The sequence below is a fragment of the Ovis canadensis genome, chromosome 7, assembly GCF_042477335.2.
Source record: "Ovis canadensis isolate MfBH-ARS-UI-01 breed Bighorn chromosome 7, ARS-UI_OviCan_v2, whole genome shotgun sequence".
Taxonomy (NCBI): Eukaryota; Metazoa; Chordata; class Mammalia; order Artiodactyla; family Bovidae; genus Ovis; species Ovis canadensis.
The window spans coordinates 68,283,408-68,311,383 of NC_091251.1; the positions used below are offsets into that span (position 1 = coordinate 68,283,408).

At 38.1% G+C, this 27,976-nt stretch overlaps 1 protein-coding gene across 4 annotated transcripts in view; it reads left to right on the forward strand.

Annotated features, from left to right (window-relative positions):
- Positions 1-27,976, forward strand: part of MYO5A (myosin VA) — a 196,133-nt gene that overhangs the window by 50,668 nt on the left and 117,489 nt on the right. For all 4 annotated transcript variants that reach the window (XM_069596495.1, XM_069596496.1, XM_069596497.1 and 1 more), the window contains exons 2-4: positions 16,668-16,778; positions 19,739-19,910; positions 23,235-23,379. In XM_069596495.1, coding sequence (XP_069452596.1) covers positions 16,668-16,778; positions 19,739-19,910; positions 23,235-23,379 — 428 coding nt within the window. The remainder of the gene's footprint in view (positions 1-16,667; positions 16,779-19,738; positions 19,911-23,234; positions 23,380-27,976) is intronic.

Consider the following 27,976-nt stretch of genomic DNA (forward strand, 5'->3'; position numbering starts at 1 on the left):
CCTGCATTGGCAGGCAGATTCTTTATCACTGAGCCACCTGGGAAGCCCAGTGGTATCTCACTGATAGCTTAATTTGCATTTCTGCCTTGATGCACGATATGGAACATCTTTTCATATGCTCATTTGCCATTTTATATCTTCTATAGTGGGGTGTCTGTTAAGGCCCATTTTTACAGTTTGCTTTTTCTTATTGTTGCGTTTTAAGAGTTCTTCGCATATTTTGGATATTAGTCTTTTATCAGATATATCTTTCTGCAAATATTTTTCTCCAGTCTATGATCTGTGTTTTCATTCTCTTAACATTGTCTTTCACAGTGCAGAAGTTTTAATTTTAATGAAGTCCATTTTATTAGTTATTTTTTTCATGGATCACATGTTCGTAGTATCACCATACCCAGGGTCATCTAGGTTTTCTTCTGTGTTATCTTCCAGGAGTTTTGTAGTTTGATATTTTACATTTTAGGTCTATGATCTGTTTGAATTTATTTTTGTGAAAAGTGTAAGATCTGTATGGGTTTCCTAGGTGACTCAGTGGTAAAGAATCCACCTGCCAATGCAGGAGATGCAGGAGACAGAGGAAGAAAATGGCAACCCACTCCCCTGTTCTTGCCTGGGAAATCCCATGGACAGAGGAGCCCGGCAGGCTACAGTTCGTGGGGTCACAAAGAGTCAAATCCAGCTGAGCACGCATGCACACAAGATGTGTGTGGATTCATTTTTTGAGTTTGGATGTTCAGTTATTCCAGCACCATTTATCGAAGACTATTTTTTCTCTGTTGTGTTGTCTTTGTTCCTTTGCCAAAGGTTAGCTGACTACGTTTATGTGGATGCATTTCTAACCTCTCTATTCTATTCCATTGATCCATTTGTCTTTTATTTCACCAGTTCTGGTCTCCTTTCCCCAGAGAGGTCTCACAGAGGGTGTCACTCGTTCATGACTGGGCAAAAGGATGAATGTTCTGATGACACAGACTTTAAGTATTGTTCACAAGAGTGTAGACCATGAATGAAAACCTGTTGACTGTCAAGCCATTATTTTATAGGATATATGAAAGTGTATTAAACAAAAATAGAATCATAAAATGATGCCATTTTGCACTTGCCCTTTTCCAATCAGCAGTATCTTCCCACATCAGTACATGTAGACCTATCTTACTGTTTTTTTAGTATTCCATTATATAGATATACCATAAATTATTAATTATATATTATACTGTAACTTCTATGTATTTCTGTAATTATATTAACCTTTATATTAATACAGGTACATATTAGCCTTTATATCATTGTATCGTTTCTAAATAGTCACTTTTACAAACAGTGCTACGGAACATTTCTGGAAATAATTATTTGTATTTTCTAGTATTTCATGACAAAAATTCCTAAAGTCTTTCTGAATCAAGGATGTATATATTTTTAAAGCTTTTGGTTATAAAACTAATACTTATCAAAAAATGCAAAATATAGAAATACATAAAATACAAATCAGATGTCTACCTGCATCCCAGTTTGATATGCATCCCTGAAATATGCATTTCATATTGTAAAAGAAATTACCCGATTGCTCTCTAAAAAGGTTGTACCTGCTTATATCACCAGTATATGAAAATGCTTATTGTCCACTTTCTTCCCAACCTATGTTATTATCTACTCTAAGTCTTTTCAAATCCAGTACACATCATTTTAAATTGTGCTTTCAATTTGCATTTCTTTAACTACTGGTGAATTGGACACCTTGTGTTTAATTTTTTTAAATGATGCTCCTGTGAGTTGCCTGTTTTCTTTTGCCTAATTTGCTATAGGGTTATCTTTTTCTTATTAATTTGTAAGAGCTCTTTATACAATAAGGGAATTAGTTTGCTACAAAATTTTGAGGAGCCGATTTTTTTTTTTTACTTTGTGATGTATTTTGCCACCCAGAAGTTTTACATTTTTCTTAAACATCTTTTGAGCCAGCCTTTTTTTTTTTTGTCCAAATATAAATCCTAGGACAACTTTTTCTGCTGCTCTTCTCAGCTAAAATTTAGTTAAAAAGACATTCCCCACCCCACCCCTTTTTTTTAGAGAGGTGAATAGAATAGGAAAATGCCTGGAGCCCAGGGATCGTTGGTGCTTTCATTCAGAGGCAGGCCAGCAGGGTTCTTTTCCTTAGGTGACTCAACCAATCTGCAAGGTGTCTTGCTCAGTTGCCCTCTCAGAGCTGGCTTATTCAAGTGTCCCTCCCTTTATCCCTGCTGTTGAACTCACTCCCAGGGTTCTTGTTTTCAGGGTTAAGAATCTCTCCTCTAGCTCCCAACAAGGCAATACCAACTGAACTGCCCTCCCAGCCCCTGCCCTTTGGCAAAAGTGACTCTTTCTCCCTCTAATGCAAACCCCATTTGCCTAATATGAATGGCATTCTGGAAGCAATTGTGTATATTAAATAAATTCTGTCTACATTCAGAATGTGAGGGACAGTAGTATACACACAACTTGGGGCAAGAACAACTAATCACAAGCAGAAGTTGTATAAGATGTGCTCTTGACTGTTTACAGAACTGCCTATTTAGGCTGTTAGAAATATCTGGTCACTCATTACCCAGTTTTTAAAAAAGCCTTTGATGAATCCCTGTCTTCTGCAGTACAAAGACCAAACAACATGGAATGTGAGGTCTTCCATATCCTCGTCCTGACCTATTTCTTCAGCCATGTAAATATATGCTCACCACCTTATCCAAATTTTTGCCAGAAATTGTTCTAGGCTCTAGAATTTGTGGTTGTCCCTGCTTTTACATGGCTTTCAGATTAGCTGGGGAGACAGACAATCCCAAGTAAACAAATTGATTTATAGGGTGGCCAGGGAGGAACTTTCTGAAAAGGAGACATCTAAAGTGAGACCTGAAGAATGGGAAGGAACCAGCTGTAACAAGAGTTGGGAGGTCGAGAGAAAGATGCTCTCAGCAGAGGGCACAGCAACAGCCTTGAAGTTAGAAAGAGTTGGAGTGTTCTAGGAATAAAAGAAGGCAGGCATAATCAGACTTCAGACAAAGGGAGAAGACCACAGTGAGGTGATGTTAAATCCAAGGGCAGGGGCCAAGTTGCACAGGGCATTGTAGACTATAGTAAAGGAGTTCAGATTAAGCCAAATGAGGTGCTTAAATCTGGGGTTGGGATGAAATAAGGGTGATGACAACATAATGTAAAGGTCTTTAAACTTTAGCTCATTTATCTGTTAACAACTCTCTGATGTGAGTATTATTAGTAACTAGTTTTATGGATGAGGCCCCTGAAGAAGAAAGTTGGGTAATTTACTCAAAGTCTTCCAGTACAATTGAAGTATTGAGTCACTGGATCTGTCTGACTCCAAAGCCCATGTGCTTAACCTTGACTCTAAATTCTCATTTGTTTAATTGCTTTGTTTTGTGAGAAAATTAAAATTCAGAGATTAAAAATAAGCAAGAATGAGGCACTGTTCAAAAAAATCACACCCTTCAATCTGAAAGGATCAAAAAATGAACTTTTTATCTGGCAGAAGCTCAGAAAGCTAGGAAACACAAGAAGAGGGCATCATAGACTTATTCACTGTGTACATGAGAACTCAGGGGCATCTTTTGAAGCTTCAAAGAAGTAATTATAGGTCAAATAAAAGAAAGTACTTTTTATACAGTGGGGAGTAAATAGAAGGAGCTGATTATCCCAGATACAGATTGAAAATAAAATAAATTTAGAGTAGCTTTTATGAAGGCTGTAGAATGAGTTAGTAAAACAGAACCTCTTTTGTATGAAGCATGACAAAATTGTAACAGAAGCTTAAATGACTAAAAATATTTGGAAAAAATGAGTAAGGGAAAACTAATTCTATGTACAATAATGAAAAAGGAAAACAATTTTAGGTGTGATAATTTTGCAGCATTTAAAAATTTTAGTTTTTTATGTATTGAGAAGAAATACATAAACTCATAAAATTTTGTTAAGAGTAGGAAGCCACTGTAAAGGGATAGAAAGAAAGACTGTCTTCCTCAGTCATCACAGACAATAAAATTCTTATTTCCAGGGAAATCCATTTTGTTAGACCAGAAGGGTGTGGTCACATCAGTTCCCGGATCCCAACTTGACATCTGAGGAAAAAGCTGAGGCCCCAGTTCTTTTAGAACCTTTGCTTGCTTGAGCTGCATTTGTCTTTCAAAATGTTTTCCCAGCCACATGCAGTTGAAGTTAACTCTTGCTTAAAAACAAATGTCCTTTATTTCATAAATTAGGAGATTTTTCAACCTGAAATTGAGCAACAGTGGGACTTGAGCTTTCTCTTATCCCCATTGTCCTGTCAGTTCCTGTCAGTCCTATTGAGAATCCCCAGCCCCTCGATGCAGATGCTCTTGCCCATTCAGTGCTACCCTTTAGTCCCTTACAGCTGTCACAGTTGAGGGGAGAAGACTGTACACTCAGTCTCTCTAGAAGTCTGGGGACTGTTGAGTCAGGGTTTCATAACCTCAATATCTAATGATTTCTGCTTCTTGGTTTTCTAGTAATTGTCTCACCACAGTCAGGTTGCAAGCACAGCCAGAAGCTTCATGGGTCCAGCACCGCTTCTGTGGTTCTCCTCTTCCTTCAGGATATCTGTGGGGGCACCTGCCTCCTTGGTATGCATCACACACCTAGTTGAGCCTTCAGCATATCAAGTGAACACTGCAACATTATATCAATAGCCTAGTCTGTTGTATATGCAATTTAAAACGTGAATGCTACAAAGTCATATTGTGAATTTTGTTCAGACAGTTTTTTATGGGAATTCTACCACTAAAAAAAAGTCTACCCAAGCTTTGGAAAAAGGGATAGTTAGCACATAAGATATAAATATGGATATGTTCTTGTAACATAGAGACTCTTCATGTTTTATGCATGTTCTGTTCATTATCTTTAAAGTAATCTCCTGTTGAGAAATGCTGGGCATTTCATTTGGGCAAGCCAGGCTTGTATTTTTAAGTGTGTGTGACAGGATTATTGTTTCCACTCATGTTTGTACTGGTAGCTAATGAAATTATTTTGATTCTCTTCTGTGACTTCTACCATGATTGGTTTTCTGTTTTAGTATACCATTTCTTCAGATTTCAAATCCATGAAAGTTCTGTGGTTCTTAACAACTCATCATTCATTCATTTTTTATTTATTCATTCATTCAACTGATCTCTCCTGAACATCTACTTTGCTAAACACTGGGCCAGGTGTGAGGATGATGCCAATGGATATATCATAGATATTGTCCCCAAGGAGGTAACAATCTAGTTAAAGAGACAAACCTATGGGGAAATAATTACAATTAAGTTTAAGATGCCTATGAGACATTTAAATAGAGATCTTAGGAAGTTATATGAGTCTGGGTCTGGAGTTCAACAGAAAGGTCTGGGCTAGAGATCGAAATTTGGGGAAAATTGGTATTCAAACTCACGAGGGTAGATACGATGCAGTGTAAAATCAAAAATAACAATAGTAATATCTAATAATAATAGTATTAATGAGGATAGCTAATATTAATTTAATCCTCATAGTAACTCTTTATCATAGGCATTATTATTACTCTTTTTGTAGATAAGGCTCAGAGAAGCCTCAGTGTTAGTAAACCATAAAACCCAGTCCAGTCCTACAGCCTGCCTCTTAATCCTGCACTAGAAGAGAGAAAAGGCTTCTCTGGTGGCCCAGATTGTAAAGAATCTGCCTGCAATGCAAGAGACTTTGGTTCAATCCCTGGGTTGGGAAGATTTCCTGGAGAAGGGAATAGCAACCCACTCCAGTATTCTTGCCTGGAGAACTCCGTGGACAGAGGAGTCTGGAAGGCTACAGTCCATGGGGTCACAAAGAGCCAGACATGACTGAGCGACTTTCACTTTCAGAAGAGAGAAAAGACTCAGCTCAGAGGTCCAGGCAATTCCTGCATTTAGAGGTTGGACGGCAGAGGCAGACTTGTGAAAGGAGTGATGTGATGGGTAGGAGGGAACTATGAGAATAGGGAGTCTCAGAAGCCAGACAAAGAGCATTCCAGGTAGGTTGCCAAGGCCAGCAGTCAAATGCTGCTGAAAGGTGGGCACTTCTAGGACACAGGCATGAACTGGGTGATGAGGATAGGGAAAAGGTTCACCAGGCTTGGAGTTTAACGTGAGTAAAGAGATAGGTATGGAGGAACCAGATGTCGTTAGAGGGTTGGTTAAACACAAGCAGGAATAGTGAAAGATGAGACCGAAGACGTTGTCAGAGGCCAGATCATGAAGGACCTGCAATACACCAAGGTAGCTCCGGACCATTGATCTCTGCCAGAAGTGTGCATCCCCAAAGCTGGGGGCAAACAAAAGTGAGCTGTTATAAACAAGAGGGAACTATATATCTATGTTATCCCATATAATGTCTGTTTTGTCAGATTTCTTCAAAATTTAGTATGTTGAATGTTGATCATTTTCAATTTATAGACATATTGAGTCATTGTGTTGTGCACCAGGAGCTGTCTTAGTATTGTAGGTCAATTATACTTTAAAAATATACAGACTCATGGAAAAAGAGATCAGATTTGTAGTTACCAGAGGTGGGAGGTTGGGAAATCAGAAATTGGGTGAGGGTACAAACTTCCAGTTATAAGGTAAATAAATACTAGGGATGTAACGCACAGCATGATTAACATAATCATGTTAATAACATAACAAATAATATAATTAACACCACTGTGTGTTATAAATGAAAGTTGTTAAGAGTATAAATCCTAAGGGTTCTCATCACAAGGAAAAGTATATTAAAATTTTTTCTTTAATTTTGTATCTATATGAGATGATGGGTACTCACTAAACTTGAGATGTGGTAATCATTTCATAGTATATATAAGCCAAATCATGATGATGTGCACCTTAAACTTATACAGTGCTGCATGTCAACTCAGAGAAGGCAATGGCACCCCACTCCAGTACTCTTGCCTGGAAAATCCCATGGACGGAGGAGCCTGGAGGGCTGCAGTCAATGGGGTCACTGAGGGTCAGACACGACTGAGTGACTTCACTTTCACTTTTCACTTTCATGCATTGGAGAAGGAAATGGCAACCCACTCAGTGTTCTTGCCTGGAGAGTCCCAGGGACGGGGAAGCCTGGCTGACTGCTGTCTATGGGGTCACACAGAGTCAGACACGACTGAAGTGACTTAGCAGCAATAGCAGCAGCATATCAACTACATCTCAAAAAAACCTGGAAGAAAAAAATTTACCATGTTGAGACATTTTAATTTCAGATTTAAAAATTACCCATGACTTCTTTCAGCACCAAATCATTTATCAGACTGGTAGATGTTCTGTGTGGAAGGAAGACATCTATATACAAAGGTACACAATTAGCATGACTGTTTTTATACCTCTTTCTATATTGGGAGCAAGTGTTGAAAGTGGTAGGAAAGTGTGATTTGTTTTGCTTAATTGGGCGACCTTGATCACAATCAGGGGAAAGTGATTCATTGAGTTTCTGTCCTTCATTGTACATCCTGAGCAGTTTTGAAGTCAGAGATTGTCCTGGGTTTGAATTCTGCCTCTGTCATTTATTAGCTAAGTGACTTTGGGGTCAGTTACTTAACCTTTCTCAAGCTGTTTGTTGAATGAGAGACTTCTTTAATTATAATAATTATAAAGCATATTGCAAGAATTAAGTAAAGGATATGAATTAGGAATTTTCTTTATCTTAATTGAACAAAAAGCCTTACAGTGAAGATGATCAATAGGATTCCTTTCTTTGTTTTTGATTCTGTCTTGCCTTTGATTATTTTGCCTATTTAGAATTTTGTAATTTATCCTTAAATACCTGTAGCTAATTGTCGATAGAAATAGTAATTTTTTCTAGATGTGGATTTGAAGACTGTGCTTATAAAGTGAGACCTAGTTCCTAAAATAATCTTTACAGGAATATTAAAGAACTGTAGTATCTAAAAATATTCATTCTGAAGCTCTACCATATCATATAGAATTCTAGAGAAGATTATTTAATTTTTGCTACTTGATGGTGACAAAATATATTCATTAATTTTCAAGGTTCTTGTTTTCTTCATGAAATTAAAATAATTTCATTGCCTGCTGGAAGCTGACTTCACAGTACATGCAGGGTAACTTTAAGAGTTACAAAAAAATTAAAAATCTTAAATTAACCCTGTCATTTTGTCATTTATAGAAGTAAATGAACTGGAATCATTCATTTATTAAAATCTCAGCTCTTGGCAGATTTTTTTTTTTTTTTTTGCTCTTATTCCCTGAACTCATTTCTTGGCAGAGCTTCATTCTATGGTCACAACCAATTGGAATACTGAGGATGGATGCCTGGCTGACCACTGTGGCTTTGACAGATTGTCTTACATGAGACATCCTTAAGTCTCATCTGATGAAATGGGCCAGTGTAATAGCACTTTTCATTACAACACAAAGGGGATCAATTTTGGAGTGGGGGAGGGGAGTTTCTTTCTGAAATCTATTTTAATTAGGGAGAAGAGAGGTAGAGTGGAAAGAATGTTTGGCTTATAGAGTAGACATGGATTTGGATTCAAGCTCTAACACTTTTAAGGTTTAAGCCTTGATGCAAGCATACCTTGGAGTTGCTGTGAGTTTGGTTCTGGGCCACTACAATAAAGTGAATATCACAATAAAATGAGTCACAATAATGTTCTGGTTTCCCAGTGCATAATACAAGTTATGTTTACTACTGTAGTCTATTAAGTGTTCATAGCATTATGTCTAAAAAAAAACAATGTATATACCTTAATTAAAAATTACTTTATTGCTTCCCTGGTGGTTCAGTGTTAAAGAGCCTGCCAATGCAGGAGATGCATTTTCAATCCGTGGGTCAGGAACATCCCCTGGAGAAAGAAAGGGTAACCCACTCCAGTATTTTTGCCTGGAGAATCCCATTGACAGAGGAACCTGGCGGGCTACAGTCCATGGGGTTGCAAAAGAGTCAGGCACAACTTAGTGACAAAAAAAAGAAAAACAAAAAAGAACAAAAAAAAACAAAAGCTAATCATCATCTTTGCCTTCAGCAAGTTGTAATCTTTTTTTTGGTGGAGGGTCTTGCCTCCACGTTGATCTTTGCTTACTGATCAGGGTAATGTGGCTATGGCAATTTCATTAAACAAGACAACAATGAAATTTGCTGCATTAATTGACTTGCCCTTTCATAAACTATTTCTCTGTATCATGCACTACTGTTTGATAGCACTTTACCCACAAGAAATTCTTTCAAAATGGGAGTCAATCCTCTCAAACCCTGCTGCTTTGTTAACCAAGTTTAAATCCTTTGTTGTCATTTCAACCATCTTCACCAGGAGTAGATTCCCTCTGCAAAAAATACTTTCTTTGCACCTCCACAAGAAGCAACTCCCCATTTAGGTTTTATTGTGAGATTGCCCTAATTCAGTCACATCTTTAGGCTCCACTTCTAATGCTTGCTATTTCTATCACATCTGCAGTTATTTCCTCCACTAAAATCTTAAACTCCTCAAAGTCATCCTTGAGGGTCGGAATCAACTTCTTCCAAACTCCTGTTAATGTTGGTATTTGACCTCTTCCCATGAATCACGATTAATGGCATCTAGAATGGTGACCAGAGAAGGTGATGGCACCCTACTCCAGTGCTCTTGCCTGGAGAATCCCATGGACGGGGGAGCATGGTGGGCCTCAGTCCATGGGGTTGCTAAGAGTCGGACACGACTGAGTGACTTCACTTTCGCTTTTCACTTCCATGCATTGGAGAAGGAAATGGCAACCCACTCCAGTGTTCTTGCCTGGAGAATCCCAGGGACGGGGGAGCCTGGTGGGCTGCAGTCCATGGGGTCGCTAAGAGTTGGACACGACTAAAGCAACTTAGCAGCAGCAGCAGCAGCAAAATGGTAACTCCTTTCCAGAATGGTTCAATTACTTTGCCCAGTTCCATTAGAGGAATCACTGTCTATAGCAGTGAAAAGTGTTTCCTAAAGAATTTTTTTAAAGTATTTCTTAAAGAAAAGACTTGAAAGTCAGAATGACTCCTGATCTGTGAGCTGCAGAATGAATGCTCTGTTAACAGACATGAAAACCACATTAATCTTGTTTTATATCTCCATCAGAGCCCTTGAGTGGTCGGGTGCATTGTCAATGAACAGTAATGTTTTGAAAGGAATCTTTTTTCCTTTGAGCAATTGGTCTCAACAGTGGGGTTAAAACATTCAGTAAACCATGTTGTCAACAGATGTGCTGTCATCCAAGCTTTGTTGTTCCATTTATACAGCACAAGCAGAGTAGTTTTAGCATAATTTTGAAGGGCCCTTAGGATTTGGGGTATAGTATATGAGCATTGCCTTCAGTTTCAAACTACCAGCTCCATTGGCCTCTAACAAGAGAGTCAGCCTGTCCTTTGAAGCTGTGAAACCAGGCATTAACTTCTCTCCAGCTATGAGAGTCCTACAGGGCATCTTCTTCCAAAATAAGGCTGTTTTGTCTACACTGAAAATCTGTTGTTCAGGGTAGCCACCTTCAGTATTTTAACTAGACCATCTGGATGACTTGCTGCAGCGTCTACATCAGCAGTTGCTGCTTCACCTTGCACTTCTCTGTTATGGAAATGACTTCTTTCCTTCAACCTTCACATTCTTCTTCTGCAGCCTCCTTACCTCTCAGCCTTTATGTAATTGAAGAGAGTTAGAGCCTTGCTCTAGATTTGGCTTTGGCTTAAGGGAATGTTGTGGCTGGTTTGATCTTCCTTCCAGACCACTCCAACTTTTTCCATATCAATGATTTGTGTGTTCTTTGGAGTAGCACTTTTAATTTCCTTTAAGAACTTTTTCTTTGGATTCACAACTTGACTATTTGGTGTTAGTGTTTTTGGTCTAGCTCAACCTTCAATGCACCGTCCTCACTAAGCTTAATCATTTCTAGCTTTTGACCTAAAGTGAGAGACCTGTAACTCTTCCTTTCACATGAATACTTAGAGGCCATTATAAAGTTATTAATTTGCCTAATATCAATATTGTTGTGTCCTAAAGAATAGGAAGGCCCAAGGAGAGGAAGAGCCAGGGAAATAACCAGTAGTTAGAGCAGTCAGAACACACACAGCATTATGAATTAAGCTCACCATCTTATGTGGATGTGGTTCGCTGCACCACGAAACAATTACAATAGTAATATCAAAGGTCACAGATCACCATAACAAATAAAACAGGAATGAAAAAGTTTTAAATTTTGTGAGAATTATCAAAATGTGACACAGAGATGAAGTGAGCAAATCTTGTTGGAAAAATGGTGCCAGTAGACTTGCCTGACACAGGGTTGCCACAGACCCTTAATATGTAAAAAAGGCCACATCTGCAAAGTACAGTAAAGCAGAGTGGAGTGCAGTAAAGTGAGGTATGCTTGTATCTGTTAAAAAGCCTCAGAGGGGCACAGGACACTTCTGCTCTTCACTTCCAGCCCCATCCAGAATGCCCCTTTTCTTCACCCCCAGCCGTTCTCTTCTCTTTCCCCCATTTTAGTGTGACCCTCTTTCCCTGCTCCAACACCTTGGCTTACCTTTCTTCCCATCCGTTTCCCGCTTTGCTGCTGTAGGAGATGGTTGGTGGAAATGGTGGTCACATCACCTCTTTTCCTTCTGAGTGGTGGAATTGGGAGTGGGTCTCTCTGTTCTGGAAGTGAGGTATAGCTTCCACTCTACATAAATTAGGAAGGGATGGGGGTTTGTTTGGGGGAGGAAAGGGTGTTTCATTACTTCTCTGCTCTGTTCCTGTCTGGCTGTTTTTCCTTCTTTCAAACCAGAATTTCCTATATAACTCAGCTCTCCAAAGTCACTTTCATCTTTCTCTACTTCTAGAAATTAGAGACCCTTTATAAGATTCTGGGAGCCTCTTTCTGATACTTCTTTTAAGCTACCCTCTTAGAGTATAATGTGTAAGGCGAGGAACATTCATGTAATAAAGATTTATTAAGAAATTATTAGATGGGCCCTGTGTTAAGTGCTGAAGAGACAAAGGTGAATGAGGCGCACTCTTCCTCTCAAGGAACCAACAGTCTATAGAGGGAGATAGGCAAGCAGAGTCATCGTTTAGTGGGATGAGAATTGCATGAGGTAATGGGGACATTGAGGTGCCAAATGATGGTGGGAAGTCAGGAAGTTCTTCTTAGAGAAGGCAGTACTTTAACACAGATGTGAAGGATAAATAGGAGTCTGCTGTTTGAAAGCAAGGGCTTATTTACGATACAGCAAACCCATAGTTTGGCATGACCAGACAGTGGCAGTGATGATTGAAAATGGAGGGAAAATGAAATGTTTAAGAATATATTCCACTGAGAGGTAAGGTTCTAATCCTGAACCTAGGTGTGTATATGGGAATTATTATGTCAACAGATACTGTGTGTGTGCACGTGTGTGTAGTCTCTGGAAAGTCCATCATGTGCTTTAACATAGTAGTTCCTAAATTTTCTACCTGAAAAGCATGCCTTTAGGGTTATTTGAATTACTTAGTAACCATTTGGCTATCAGTGTTATGTCAGGGATCGGAGGAAAGGGTATTGATGATTCAGGATTTCTCTTCTGCTTCAGTTCATAGCCTAGAGGAGCACTTAGTTATTATAGGCTTATTTGAATTGTCACATAAAACATGCATTTTTGTGAATGTTTTCAATGGGGTATTAACGTTGAACCAAGTAGATTCCTTGTTGCCAAACTGCTATGACTTAATAGGGGAACTATGAAAGATGTGCATATGTGCTGTCTGTAAGCAAATAACATGCATGGGAGTTTGGGGAAGGGAGAGCATCACATGGATCAGATTTTTGGGATTTAGGGACTAGTCATTTACTGTCAGTCTTGTTCCCAAGGTGTCTGAGGCCTCAGAAACTATTATTCTGAGTAGTCAAACTTTTGGGTTCCTCGACTGACAAAATGCAAGTTCGCAAAACTTCCAGTGAGTCACCTGCATTAATCAAGGACCTCTTGAGTGTTGTCATTGTGGTAGAATACAATGAGAATGATGACTGCTGCCTCCTTCAGCACACAGGGATGGGTGTAACCCCTGAGAAGCCATGCTGTTTGGTGCCCCTCTCTGCAGGGACCAGTGCAGGCATGTCCCCTGAACCCGCCTTTCCAGGGCTCTCCCATTAGACTCAGTCAGCTGTACCTCGTCATAAATTATGTTGTACGACAGATGGTTTTTATTTTCCTTGCAAGCTACTAATCTTTGTGTATTTATATTTCAGTGTTTTCTGTTTTAAGCCTTTTTCTCTTTTCTTCATGTCCTACAGTTTTTGTGGCTTTAGTCACAGTACCTCGTATCCCAAATCCTTGTTTTCCCTTCTTCTACAGTTTCTGCATCAGTGTTCACTCTTTCTTTGCCTACTATTCCACAAGTCCCTTCTCTGAGTCTCTGACTCCTACCCCATCTCAGCTGTGCTTTGTGGCTTCAGGAAAAATCCTGAGGTGGGTCTGTGAAGTTTGCCTTTGCTACTTCTCTTCGCCATTCTCCTAACTTTTCCCCCTTCCCTTGCCCTACCTCTGCCTTAAATAGAATCAACACAAATGTCCCACTAACTGTGGTTGAGAAGGTGAGCCAATCTAGATGGGTTCAAAGACGGCTTATGGAGCATGCAGTCTAGTGTAGGAGGCCTGAGGTATCGTAAGTGAGGCATTTGAAGGACTCACAAGGTAATGAGGGATAGAGTAGTGTGAGTTAAAAATGGAATGGGGAGCATTGCAGGAAAGCTTCACCTTCTATTAGCTAATGGAGACAGCTGGTGACAGAGTTGTTACAAGACACTGGACCTTTCCTTGTCTTGTCTTGCTGGGAACTCTGTCAGGACTGGTTCACTTTGGCTAGGATTATCTTTCACTAACTGCTTCGGTTTCACTAGGTACCTGGGCAGACTTAGTGGGTAAGTATATCCACTCCTATTTCTGATTCCTCCCTGACTGTTGCTAACACATCTCTCTTTTAGGTTCTCGTGTGATCTTGGGACCTTGCCTTCTTTTCTTCCCCTTTAGTCTCCACACTGGATGTAGCTGAACAAGCTTAGTCATCTTCATCAGGGCTACCATGTGTATTTTCTCTGGGGGCCTAAGGGGACAGTGGAAAGTAGGGTTGGAGGTGATAGAGGCAATAGGAAGGGGTATTGTCAGGTTGAGATTCCTCTCTGTTTCAGCATCTAAGGTATATATATTTTCCCAACTGACCTAGTTCTGTATAGTTGTTTCTGCAGAGTCACTGATCCTCACTGATTAAGATGGAAAAGAATAATAAAGAGACAGTGGTAATAATAGACTGACTTCTGACCTATTTCTCCTTGGATACTTTCCTCAGAGATAGAGATAAAATAAAGGGGAAGTTGGTTGTCAGAGTGATGTTTGGTATTTTAATATCTTGCCTCTGGTGAGTGTAAGGGCCTTAGCCTCTGTCTTCTATCTATAAGTGTTGTTAACATCTGGCTCTTGGAAATCAAACCTTTGGCAAAGTACCAGCTCATTACTGTTTCCAAAATACTTATAGAAGTCTGAGCTAGAGCTTGCTATGGACAAAACACAAAGGCACGTCTTTCTAGCGTTAGTTGAAAACTCGTGTTCAGAGCAGGCCAGCCATGACTCTGCACACTCACTTGGACCCATTTTGCTTTTCGTGTTATCGCCAGTCGAGGTAGTAGGTTATTTCACGACTCTGAATCTCATGTTTTAGACATCTTTTTTGGAACTAGTATATCCTTTCAGAAAAAGTCATAGAAATACCGGCTTTTTTTGGAACTAGTATATCCTTTCAGAAAAAGTCATAGAAATACCGGCTTTCTAAAGTAGGCTTCAGAGTGGAAGCAGTTAGTAAACAGAAATGTTTATTTTTTTAATTTATTTTTTAATTGGTGGAAAAACTCTTTGCAATTTTGTGATTGTTTCTGCCGTACAACAGTTATGGCAAATCAGCCGTGATTATGCATGTACCACCTCCCTCTTGAGCCTCCCAGAAATCTTTATTGAATGAGTAAGATTTTAGTAATGTGTATGGATGTTACTCAGTTTAAGGGGTTGTATAACTGAGGGAAAAGTTATGAAATAAGTTGTAGTAACATATTTGATATATAACGTTAATAATCACTTCTTATGGAAAAAACATTTAGTAACAATCTAACAAGTAACAAGCCTATACTTATATATTGGTTTATGCTTTTCACAGAGTTTCTGTGTGTATAAACCTTGGAGATAAACTAGATGAGTCTTGCTGTCATCCCCCATCTTGCAGATACCTGAAGTAAAAGCTAAAAGACCAATCTGGTAGTCCTGTGATTGGGACCCGTAACCCGGCTTGGTACTCTTTTCTCTGCAAACCGTTCAGACCAAAAATCTGCATGAATCTATGGTAGTAAGAGATAAATAAAGCAAGGGGTGAGGTTTTTTTCTGTGCTTTTTTTTTTCCTTTTTTTATGCTCACTTTTATTCAATTTAAGGATTGGCATTCTTTTAGCAAATACTCAGCGCCCAGCTGTGTACCAGATACACAAGCACTTGATACAGTGTTGAACAAGACAAATATGGAACTTATATTCTAACAAACTAAGAAAAATAGTAAATACGTAAACAGAAAATAACATAAGTAAATTCAGGTAGTAATAAAAGCTCTGAAGAAAATGGAGAAAGACTTGTGTTGGTGATATTTTTATATGTGATATATTCCTGAAAATGGGCACCAAGGTTTAGTGTACATATGTTTTAAAGGGAGATTCCTTTCTAGGGAATCCATGCAGTCATAAAACACCTCTTCATTGTGGTGTTTGGAGGACCCAATCAAAATTGATCTGAAGTTCAAAATTGGCTTAAGTCCAGAGGGCGTAGTTAAGGCTGAAGATTTGCTGTTTTAGAAACTCCTCTTAATACCTCTTTCATGATATTGAGGCTAGGATGAATATTCCATTTTACCATTTTCACTCATCTTTATAAAATAATGAGGACAAAATATAGACAGCAGCGCCTTTTCATTTTTTAAAAATTAGCAACAGAACTTTCTTCAAAGCAAATTCCAGATGTCCAGTATGTAAAACAGCTGTGGCTCCTCTGCTCATACCATAATGATCCCCCACGAATGCTGAGAAATCACTAAGGGTTTGCAGAACACAAGATGAAAACTACAGTAAAAAATTCAAATTTTAAATCTTATGATTGAAAAAAATAGGTGTGCTGCTGAAACTGGCACAGCCGCCATACCAGAGCTTCCAAATCTTGTTCTTAGACCTATGAAAGTCTGCATTCAGTGGAAAAATAGGTTTATATATACATTTTAATCTAAAGTTAAATTTTTGGGTAGCATTCTTAATATAAGGCAAAGTCAGATTTTAATCAAGGCTATTTCTTCAGAGCATAGTTCCCCCCATTTCCGTAGTGTTATTGAGATAGAATTGACATACTGCAATGTATGAATTTAAGGTGTATGGCAGAATGACTTGAATTGCACATATTGTGAAATTATTACCACAATACAGAGCATGCCTTTTAATAATGTGGGCTTGATGGTACTACTGAGGCTAAAGTACTTTTCATCTGCTAATTTTAAAGCTAAATTTCATATTTGGTGCATTTTATTTTGTTCATAAACTGTTTAATTATAAATACATCCTTGATTTTTTAATATCATTATAAAGTAATTGAATTGCTGGTTTAAATATTCTTTTCTTCTTGTCTTCTAGTTTGCCAGGGTTTGGATACCTGATCCTGAAGAAGTTTGGAAGTCAGCAGAGCTGCTCAAAGATTATAAGCCAGGAGATAAAGTTCTTCTCCTTCACCTTGAGGATGGAAAGGTAGGAATTCTGCTTTTATTTGTTGTTATTGGCATAAAGTAAAGGAAATTCAAAAGGGTAAATTTGCTGTGAGATACTTAACTTCACTTGGAAGTTAAATTTTGAATTAATCTAATATTTTCACTTAACTGATAAAAATGGCAAACAATTTTCTATCCCAAAGGGTTAGTGAAAATAGCAGATACTTTAAAAAATCCATTATTTTGGCTTATGAATTTATTATGACCTGATTTAGATTTACATCTAATCCTCCCATAGATATTCCTGTTTATCTATATTTTGTTTAGGATATCACTTAAGTAATTCATATTAACTAAGAAAACAATATTTCAAGAGCTAGTTTGAGATAAGATATTTGCTGGAAATAGGTATTTGAAAAATATTTACTTAGAAGCTATTATCTATAAAACCCTTTGCTAGTGGCCAGAAAAACCTATAACCAGTTGTGTCTCTATACTTTCCATCTGCATTCACTGCAGAATAGACTTAGTTCCACCCTTTTTATTTTCTCCACTGCCTTTGACAGGGCATGTCATACTTTTAGTGTGACATTAATTTCCTCTGAACAGTTTATAATCTAGCCAGGAGAATGCAGTATATAAAAAGTAGTTCAATACTGTAATACTAAAAATGTCAAAAGATAAACTTATGATTAATTGCCAAGTGAGTAATACTGTCCTGACAGTTAATATGTATTGAACATTTACTATGTACCAGGTGTAATTCCAAGTCCTTTATATCCTATAACTCACTTAATCCTCACAACAATCCTATGAGGTGGGCCTGTTATTATTACCACTTTATGGGTGAAGTACTGAGGCTCAGTACTGCCTCAGAGTTACACAGGCATTAAGGGATGAAGTTGGGACTTTAAGCCAGTAGACTGTCTTTATGGCCTGTGCTCATGACCACTGTGCTGTACTGTAAAGACAGTGAGGACCTTAGGGTTCCAGGAGAGGGAAATATCACTGTGGGGTGCTTCAGGGAAGGCTCCCAAGAGAAGGAAGAGTTTTGACTAGACAGAATTTGGATTAACAAAGAGAAAGGAGATAGACTTTGTGAGGCTTGGAATATATTTTGAAGATAGTGAATATCACAAGTTGACTGAACAGAGATTTAGAAAGGTATGTATTCTAGTTCAAGGCTAGTGTGTTAAGGTACCTGCTATGTATCATGTTAAGAGGCAAAAAATATACTCTCTGACATTAATGTCAAATAAGAAAGTACATATACTTATGAATAGTGTGATATATGATATAAAAAATATAAATAAGAAACAAAAATAGAACAGAGTGGAGACTGGTCAGAGGAACTGATGAAGGCTGAGTCAGAGAGACATCGTCTAAAGAATGAATAGACAAGGAGGAGTGCGTTTCAGGGATCTGGAGGAGCCTCGGCAAGGGCAGGGAGGCATGCACAGTATTGTGCATTTGGGGAACAGTACAAGTTTCATGTTGTTGGGATTTGACGGGAGAGGACTGGCAGGAATATGGGGGGTGGGAACCAGATCATAGAGAGCCTCATGTTCATGCTGCAACGCTTAAACTTCAACTGGTATATCTGGGAAGTGATTGTAGTGTTTTTAAACAGAAGAAGAGTGCCAGATTTTCTGTTTTAGAAAGGACTCACTGGTGGTGGAGTGGAGAATGAATTTCAGGAGAGCAAAACAGAGGCAAGGCAATTATTCAGAAAGAAGGCAGGGAAGAATTAGACCAGATTAGAAGGGCCTTGACTACCAAATAAGGAATTAACTTATTCAATATTCATTGATCATCCACTCTGTGAGGCACGTTAGGTACTTTAGGCTATATTTTCTTATGATAACTCTCACAGCAAACCTGTGCGTTCGCATGTGATATTGTAACTATTTTCCAAATAAGGAAGCCCAGACTCAGAGACATTAAGCAGTCTGCTTGAGATCACACAGCCATTTTTTGTATGGCAGGAGCCAATGCAAAGACTAGTCAGCTTTGGAAAAGGACATTAGACCCTAATAAACAGACAAAGAGAGGTTGAGGGTCAGACTAAAAATTTCCTCATTTTGCAGAATTCATTCCAACCTGATTTGAACATTTGACCGCTATATATCTCTTTAGTATTAACAAAAGTATTAGCAGAAGGCTTTTTACAAAACTAACTTGTCCATCTCTGCGATTATATTGCTGTTTTTTTCCCTTTCATGTGTTGTATGTTGTTTCCCCTTAATACATAATCTCCATGCTTGACTTTGCCTTAAAGCCATATTCCTTAAAATGAGTACTACTTCTTAATTTGGAGGGCCAAGCACTTCATTAAAAGTCTAATAAAAACTGTGGACAGTATTTTAAAGAAATACACATATGTGTATGTACTTACACATACATGCATAGATGCAAAGTGTTAACATCTAATTTTAAGGGATTCTTGGGCCTCTCTGGGTTCAGGAGTTCCCAAGTACTTACCACATACCAAACATTGTCTCCTTTAATTTTTACCACACGCCTGTGAGCTATTTCCATTATGCCCTTTTTACAAATGAAAGATTAAGCTTGAATGATATTCACAAGACCACACAAGGAGTAAATAAGTTTCAGGACTTGAACCTGCATTGATCTGGCTCTAGAGCCAAGCTCTTACCACTCTCTTATCCTGTCTGTCACTTATACCAGGTAAAGAGAATAAAAAAAGAATTATTTTCCCATAGAACATGATCTGGCCTAGTAACTAGGTAGAAAAAATATTCTAGGCTTTGACTTTTCAAACTGTATTAGCAAAAAATGTTGCTATGAGTTAATACACCTAGTGAAGACAGACTCTCCTTATTTTTGCTGTTTCCACCAATTTCTGTGGTTTCGGGGGGTACCAGGAAAAAATGTATTTAGTAACTGAGAAACAAATCAGCAATAGGAAATGTATTAATACATGTCTGTATCTGGTTTTTGCCATGATTTATCCAGATGCTGTATCTTGTGCCTTTTCAGGATTTGGAATATTGTCTAGATCCAAAGACCAAGGAACTGCCTCATTTAAGAAACCCTGACATACTTGTGGGTGAAAATGACCTCACAGCCCTCAGTTATCTTCACGAGCCTGCTGTACTCCATAATCTCAGAGTCCGCTTTATTGATTCCAAACTTATTTATACATATTGTGGTGAGTGTGCATTGCTGTCTGAGTGAACTATGAATTCTTTTTTGCTAATGGACATAACCATGGAAATAATGTGCATGAGAAAGAAGGCTGGGGTGGATCTTTTCTTAGAAACACATTCACTTCAGAGTTATCAAAAGATTTCAGTCAGTTGTTCAGTTGTGTCTGACTTTGCACGTGACTCTTTGCACGCCAGGCCTCCCTGTCCATCACCAACTCCCAGATTTACCCAAACTCATGTCCACTGAGTCAGTGATGCCATCCAACCATCTCATCCTGTGTCGTCCCCTTCTCCTCCCACCTTCAATCTTTCCCAGCATCAGGGTCTTTTCAAATGAGTCAGTTCTTCACATCAGGTGGCCAAAGTATTAGAGCTTCAGCTTCAGCATCAGTCCTTCCAATGAATATTCAGGACTGATTTCCTTTAGGATGGACTGGTTGGATCTCCTTGCCATCCAAGGGACTCTCAAGAGTCTTCTCCAATACCACAGTTCAAAAGCATCAATTCTTTGCTGCTTTCTATATAGTCCAACTCTCACATCCATACATGACCACTGGAAAATCCATAGCTTTGACTAGACGGACCTTTGTTGACAAAGTAATGTCTCTGATTTTTTTTTTTTTAATGTCTCTGATTTTTAATATGCTATCTAGGTTGGTCATAACTTTCCTTCCAAGTAGTAAGCATCTTTTAATTTCATGGCTGCAGTCACCATCTGAAGTGATTTTGGAGCCCCCCCAAAATAAAGTAAGCCACTGTTTCCCTATCTATTTGCCATGAAGTGATGGGACTGGATACTATGATCTTAGTTTTCTGAATGTTGAGCTTTAAGCCAACTTTTTCACTCTCCTCTTTCACTTTCATCAAGAGGCTTTTTAGTTCCTCTTCACTTTCTGCCATAAGGGTGGTGTCATCTGCATATCTGAGGTTATTGATATTTCTCCTGGCAATCTTTATTCCAGCTTGTGCTTCTTCCAGCCCAGCGTTTCTCAGGATGTACTCTGCATATAAGTTAAATAAGCAAGGTGACAATATACAGCCTTGATGTACTCCTTTTCCTATTTGGAACCAGTCTGTTGTTCCATGTCCAGTTCTAACTGCTGTTCCTGACCTGCATACAGATTCTCAAAAGATTTACCAGCGTTCATTAGCTAGTTGCATTTTATGTTGAATAAACTCTTTTATGAACTTACATAATATTACTCAGAATACAAAGAACTGGGTCCATCTTTTGCTTTTTCTCTGCATAGAAGTCGTATGCCATATTCGATACTGATTTACAAGTTATATTCATCTCTTACAAAAACCAATACTTGAAGAGTAGACATCCAAAGACTTAGCTCTGGGGTGGGTTCAAGATGTTTTTTCTTTTTCTCAGTTGCTTAGCAGTGAAGGACTGACTTGAGTTGCAGTAACACTTCTTGCTTGATCTGCTTGCCTGGGCCCCTGCTCATTCCAGTACTAGCTGCCAGTGACCCAGCCCAGGATTATTTTTTTCCCTCTCCCAGCAGTTAAGCATACATGTGTATGTTCCCCCTTTCCTTCTTTTTCTTCTTTCTCTGTTTCCTTCTTATTCTTCATTTTCTCTAGCTCTTTTTTCTCTACTGACTTCTTATCCTTCTTTCACTAAGTATTATCTGCTGAGTCTCAGGTCTGGGATTTCCATCCCTTTCTTTCTAAGTCTCTGCTACATGTACCCAACTTAGTGCTCAACATTTCTTCACTGGGCTCCAGTTTGGGCCAGGGACAGCTATCTTCTCTTCTTAAAAGAATTTATATTTTTTATATCCTTGATATTTGTTCTTTTTCTTTCCTACCTATTGTCTTTTGCTCAATTTTCATTTTTTCTTCAGTTTATATTTCTTGCTCATATGCTACCTTCTCAGTGAAGCCTTTCCTGTCCACTCTATATTTTCTTCTCCTAGGCATCAATATTCCTTCTCTGTTTAATCCCCCATTTCCCTTACTATCTGTCCTGTAATATATATATATATATTTTCCTTACTTATTGTCTGAATTTCCTTCTAGATTACAAAGTCCAGAAGGACAAAGATTTTTCCTCTTTAAAAAAAATTTTTTTTTTGAAATACAGTTGATGTGGTGGCTCAGACGGTAAAAAATCCACCTGCAATGCGGGAGACCTGAGTTTGATCCCTGGGTAGGGAAGATCCCCTGGAGAAGGGAACAGCTACACACTCCAGTATTCTTTCCTGGAGAACTCCATGGACAGGGGAGCCTGGTGGGCCCCAGTCCGTGGGGTCACAAAGAGTTGGATATGACTGAGCGACTTTGACTTTCACTTTACAATGTTATATAACTTACAGGTGTACAGTATAGTGATACACAGTTTTTAAAGGTTATACTCGATTTAAATTAGTCTTTTTTTTTTACTGCTATAAATATAGCACTTAGAAAAGACTCAAAACTTAATTGTAGTCAAATATTTGTTGAATGAATGACTAAAGTTAACATATATCTGCTATAAAATTTAAGGAAATACCAAGAAAAATATTAAAAAGGAAAATAATTACATGTAATTCACCACTGAAAAATAACCAATATTAAGTTGTCTTATATCCTGTGTGTAAATGTAAAAGAGTATAAATAAATATAAAATTGGAATCTATAAAATTGGAATCCAATCTATAAAATTGGAATCAGTCTATATATAGTTGTGTGTCATTTTTTCCTATGGCACTTAATATTTGTCACAAACATGATCTGGATCACATGGATATAATAATACATATTAAACCACTCTCCCTTTTTTAAAAAAAATTATTGAAATATAATTGATTCACAACATCATATTTAGTTTCTGCTATATAGCACGTGACTCTATTATACATATGTATATTCTTTTTCACGTTCTTTTCCATTGTGGTTTATCACAGGATATAGAATATAGTTTCCTGTGCTATACATAAACCACTGTCGCTCTGTTGTGTATTTTGTTTCTACTTTTCACTGTTATGAATAACATTATAATAAACATCTTTTTTTTTAATCCCTTCACATGAATATATGTTTATTTCATTTGGATACATTTCTAGAAGTAGAATTTTTGGTTTAAATATTATAAAAATATTTGAAGTTCTTCCAATATTGCCACAATTTTTACTACTTTAAATAACCTAGTCTTGTTGGTAAATGGTGTTTTAGTTAGGACTTAATGGTTCACAGGCAAATGCTGTGGTATATTTTAACTCTTAACAATTTGTTAGTTTGATATTAATTGAATTTTAACTGTGATTCTGACTTTACCAAATTTGATATGCCCATTAGAATATTATTGACTTCTTTTGTTTTTTTACCTTTCTTCCCAGGTATAGTCCTAGTAGCTATAAATCCTTATGAACAGCTGCCTATTTATGGAGAAGATATTATTAATGCATATAGTGGTCAAAACATGGGTGATATGGATCCACATATCTTTGCAGTAGCTGAAGAAGCTTACAAGCAAATGGCCAGGTTGGTGGAAGCTCTATTACTATTTCATTACTTTTATTGGATGTGATCATTCTTTACTGAGTCACAGATATTTTAAAATACAGTAAATAACAACTTGTAAATTATTAAACAGCCTCGATTAATTTGTTTCAGGTGGCCTGAATTATTATCAAAATAAGCTAACATTTGTAAAAGGATATATAGTTTTTAAAAATTACCTTTGATATCTCACTATAATCCTGTGACTATTCAAGGACAGATGTCATGTTTTATAGATGAATGGGTCAAGGTTTGGAAGTATTAAGTGACTTGCCCAACGTTATTCATCTAGTCAGTGGCAGACCAGAACTAAAAGGCCTAAATGCTGATAGGAATCTGTCTGTATCTGGGGTAATTAAAACAGGAAACTGTGAGTTTTAAGTTAGCGAATTTTAGGGCATCAGTGATTCTGAACAGCATCAGGAAAATGTCTTTGATGATAACTGTGGAACCCTAATAATATTTTTAGAGTGGAGAATGAGAGAAAAATCTACTTTCAAGACTAGATTATGCTCTAAGTAATATAATTTAATACAAAATTATGCATGCATTGAAGAATAGTCTATTTTTAACCTATTTCTCCAGTCTACAGGTAAGGATGTGGCATCTTATAAATGTGATATTGGAAACCCTCAAGCAGTTTATGGAGAGAAAACTAATACTGAAGAGTTTTTTATTTTCTCCTTTCTAGCAAGAGAGAATGTTTGTACATAATTAGACCAGTGTGTGACAGAATTTTAGAATTATTTCAATGACAGAATCCATAGAAGTTATTATACCCTTTTGTTAGTAAAATAGTATTGATACTTCTAATGGCAGTTCAGTTCAGTCGCTCAGTCGCGTCCAACTCTTTGAGACACCATGAATTGCTGCAGCTCGCCACACCTCCCTGTCCATCACCAACTCCCAGAGTTCACTCAAACTCAAGTCCATCGAGTCGGTGATGCCATCCAGCCATCTCATCCTCTGTCGTCCCCTTCTTCTCCTGCCCCCAATCCCTCCCAGCATCAGAGTCTTTTGCAATGAGTCAACTCTTTGCATGAGGTGGCCAAAGTACTGGAGTTTCAGCTTTAGAATCATTCCTTCCAAAGGACACCCAGAGCTGATCTCCTTTAGAATGGACTGGTTGGATCTCCTTTCAGTCCAAGGGACTCTAAAGAGTCTTCTCCAACACCACAGTTCAAAAGCATCAATTCTTCGGCACTCAGCCTTCTTCACAGTCCAACTCTCACATCCATACATGACCACTGGAAAAACCATAGCCTTGACCAAATGGATCTTTGTTGGCAAAGTAATGCCTCTGCTTTTGAATATGCTGTCTAGGTTGGTCATAACTTTCCTTCCAAGAAGTAAGCGTCTTTTAATTTCATGGCTGCAGTCACCATCTGCAGTGATTTTGGAGACCCAAAATCAGTCTGACACTGTTTCCACATCTGTTTGCCATGAAGTGATGGGACCAGATGCCATGATCTTCGTTTTCTGAATGTTGAGCTTTAAGCCAACGTTTTCACTCTCCTCCTTCACTTTCATCAAGAGGCTTTTTAGTTCCTCTTCACTTTCTGCCGTAAGGGTGGTGTCATCTGCATATCTGAAGTTATTGATGTTTCTCCCAGCAATCTTTATTCCAGCTTGTGCTTCTTCCAGCCCAGCGTTTCTCATGATGTACTCTGCATATAAGTTAAATAGGCAGGGTGACAATATTCATCTAATGACAGGTAACAGCTATTAAGTACTCTTTCTGTGCAAGGCACTGTTTAATTGCCTCCCATTTACTAAGTAGTTTTATCCTTATAGGACTCATCTAAGGTTGGTATTATCATTTTATAGATGAGAAAGCTAATGATAAAAATGAACTTTTACAAATCAGAAACAGAGTCACAAACATAGAGAATAGATTTGTTTCCAGGGGTGAGGCAGAGTAGAAGAGGGATGGACTGGGAGTTTAGGATTAGCAGATGCAAACTATTATATACAGAATGAATAAACAGTAAGGTCCTATGTATAGCATAAGAAACTACATTCAGTATTCTGTGATAACCCATAATGAAAAAGAACATTAAAAAGTAAATGTTATTAGTAAAATGATTTCAAAATCAATTAGTCTGACACTATGAAATATTGACATATTAAATATAAAATGACAAAACATGGTTTTGTTCTATATGTCATATTATTTCAGATTCTGCTTTAGAATAGTAACCAAAAGTTTACTTTTAAGTTTATAAGTGAGAAAATTCCATTTATTGATATAATGTTTTCCCCCTGAAATATTGGACTGGCCAGAGTTCATTTGGGTTTTTCCGCTACATCTTATGGAAAAACAAACTTGAATGAACTTTTTGGCCAGCCCAGCAGAAAAGCCTGCCAGTATTTTATTTGTTTGGTATTGAGCTCTGCAAAACAGTGTTAACACCTTACAAGTTGAACCTGAGAGCTACTGGGCAGAGAGGGGATTACATGGTATTCCCTACCTAAAAATAAATGCCTGAAAAATTTTTTACTGTTCATAGAGAATTAAGTGACTTTTTTGAAAATACTATTTTTAAACTTTGTTACTGGTAATCCACAGTTTTAGGTTTATATGAATATTTCTAGCTTTTTACCCTTTGATTTGCTTTGGTTTCTTAAAATTGCCTCCTTAATATTTTCCCGGTGACTCCAGCATGACTTCTTAATGGCAAGTTTGTTTTCCCTTTGTTCAGTTTTGTTTTTAGACAGTTTTAAAATATGTATCAGTCAATGATGGTATTATGTTTGCCACTTATATGAATTAATCTACACCCATAAAATGTGCCACAAGCCCATGCATTGGGAGCGTGGAGTCTTAACCACTGGACCCTAAGGTGATTATTTTAAACTTTGAAATTAGTAAGTACCTTGAGGGAAAATACCTTGAGACTATGCAAATATCCTATTTCTCATAATATACTTTCACCACTAATTTTAACATCCATCAGTGGTTCTTACCTGCAGCAGTTATTACTGAGTGGTTGTTTGCTATTTCCATCATTCTTCCTACAGGTATGAATAGGAAGTCTCATCTAAGGAAAAGCTATTTCTTCCCTCCCCAACTTACTTATTATTTATTTTGTATTTGTATCAGTATGAACTCATAAACATGGATTTCATACTATGGATTATTCTGCATTCGCGTGTGTGTACTTAGTTGCTCAGTCATGTCCAACTCTTTGCAACCCCATGGACTGCAGCCCGCCAGGCTCCTCTGTCCATGGGTATTCTCCAGGCAAGAATACTGGAGTGGGTTGCCATGTCCTCCTCCAGGGGATCTTCCCAACCCAGGGATCGAACCTAGGTCTCCTGCATTGTAGATGGATTCTTTACCTACTCTGCATTGCTATCATTATTTATTTTGTTCAAACTGTCTCAGATTTGGCCATTGAGAGCTCTTTCCAGTGTCCTTTCACATTCTCCATCACTTTTGAGCATTTCCTTACTTTCTAGCAGTACTTGACTCATTTTCTAATTTTCTTGCCCCAACCCCCAATGAATTCAGCCATTTCTTCAAGGACCTTGTACTGAAGAAATGGTACTTAGGAACTAAGATCTGGGTGCTAGATGCATTCACTACTTGGGTATCCTTGCCTATAAACCTTCTCAGTGCTCACAGCTAAGAAATATGTTGCCACCAGAAGGCATTGTCATAATTTAAAATTTCCACCAAACTGACAGGTGAGATATGGTGTCCTGCTGCTGCTGCTAAGTCGCTGCAGTCGTGTCTGACTCTGTGTGACCCCACAGACGGCAGCCCACCAGGCTCCGCCGTCCCTGGGATTCTCCAGGCAAGAACACTGGAGTGGGTTGCCATTTCCTTCTCCATGCATGAAAGTGAAAAGTGAAAGTGAGGTTGCTCAGTCGTGTCCAACTGAGCATGGGATTTTCCAGGCAAGAGTACTGGAGTGGGATGCCAACGCCTTCTCCGAATGGTATCCTAGTGTTGTTTTAATTTACTTTTCTCTAAGTAGCCACTTTCTCTAATGGCAGCCCCACTCCAGTACTCTTGCCTGGAAAATCCCATGGGCGGAGGAGCCGGATAAGCTACAGTCCATGGGGTCTCAAAGAGTAGGACACGACTGAGCAACTTCACCTTCACTTTTCACTTTCATGCATTGGAGAAGGAAATGGCAACCCACTCCAGTGTTCTTGCCTGGAGAATCCCAGGGACGGGGGAGCTTGGTGGGAGGCCGTTTATGGGGTCGCACAGAGTCGGACACGACTGAAGTGACTTAGCAGCAGCAGCAGCAGCAGCAAGTAGCACAGACTTTGCACATCTTTACACACACACACACATACCTGTATCTATATAATGTATATATATTTAAAACATAAAACCATTAAAATTACTGATTCCTCTAATTTCAGTTCAACATCACAGTTTTTATTTAATTTACATTTTATCTTTATTTTGTTAATTTTTATTGATGTTTATTCTTGCTTTGACTAGTGTTGGGGTACCATGTGGTGATCTTCTGTTTTGTTTTAATTGTGTTTATTTATTTATTTATTTTTTGGTTAAATCGGGTCTTCGTTGCTGTATGCGGGCTTTGTCTGATTGCAGCGA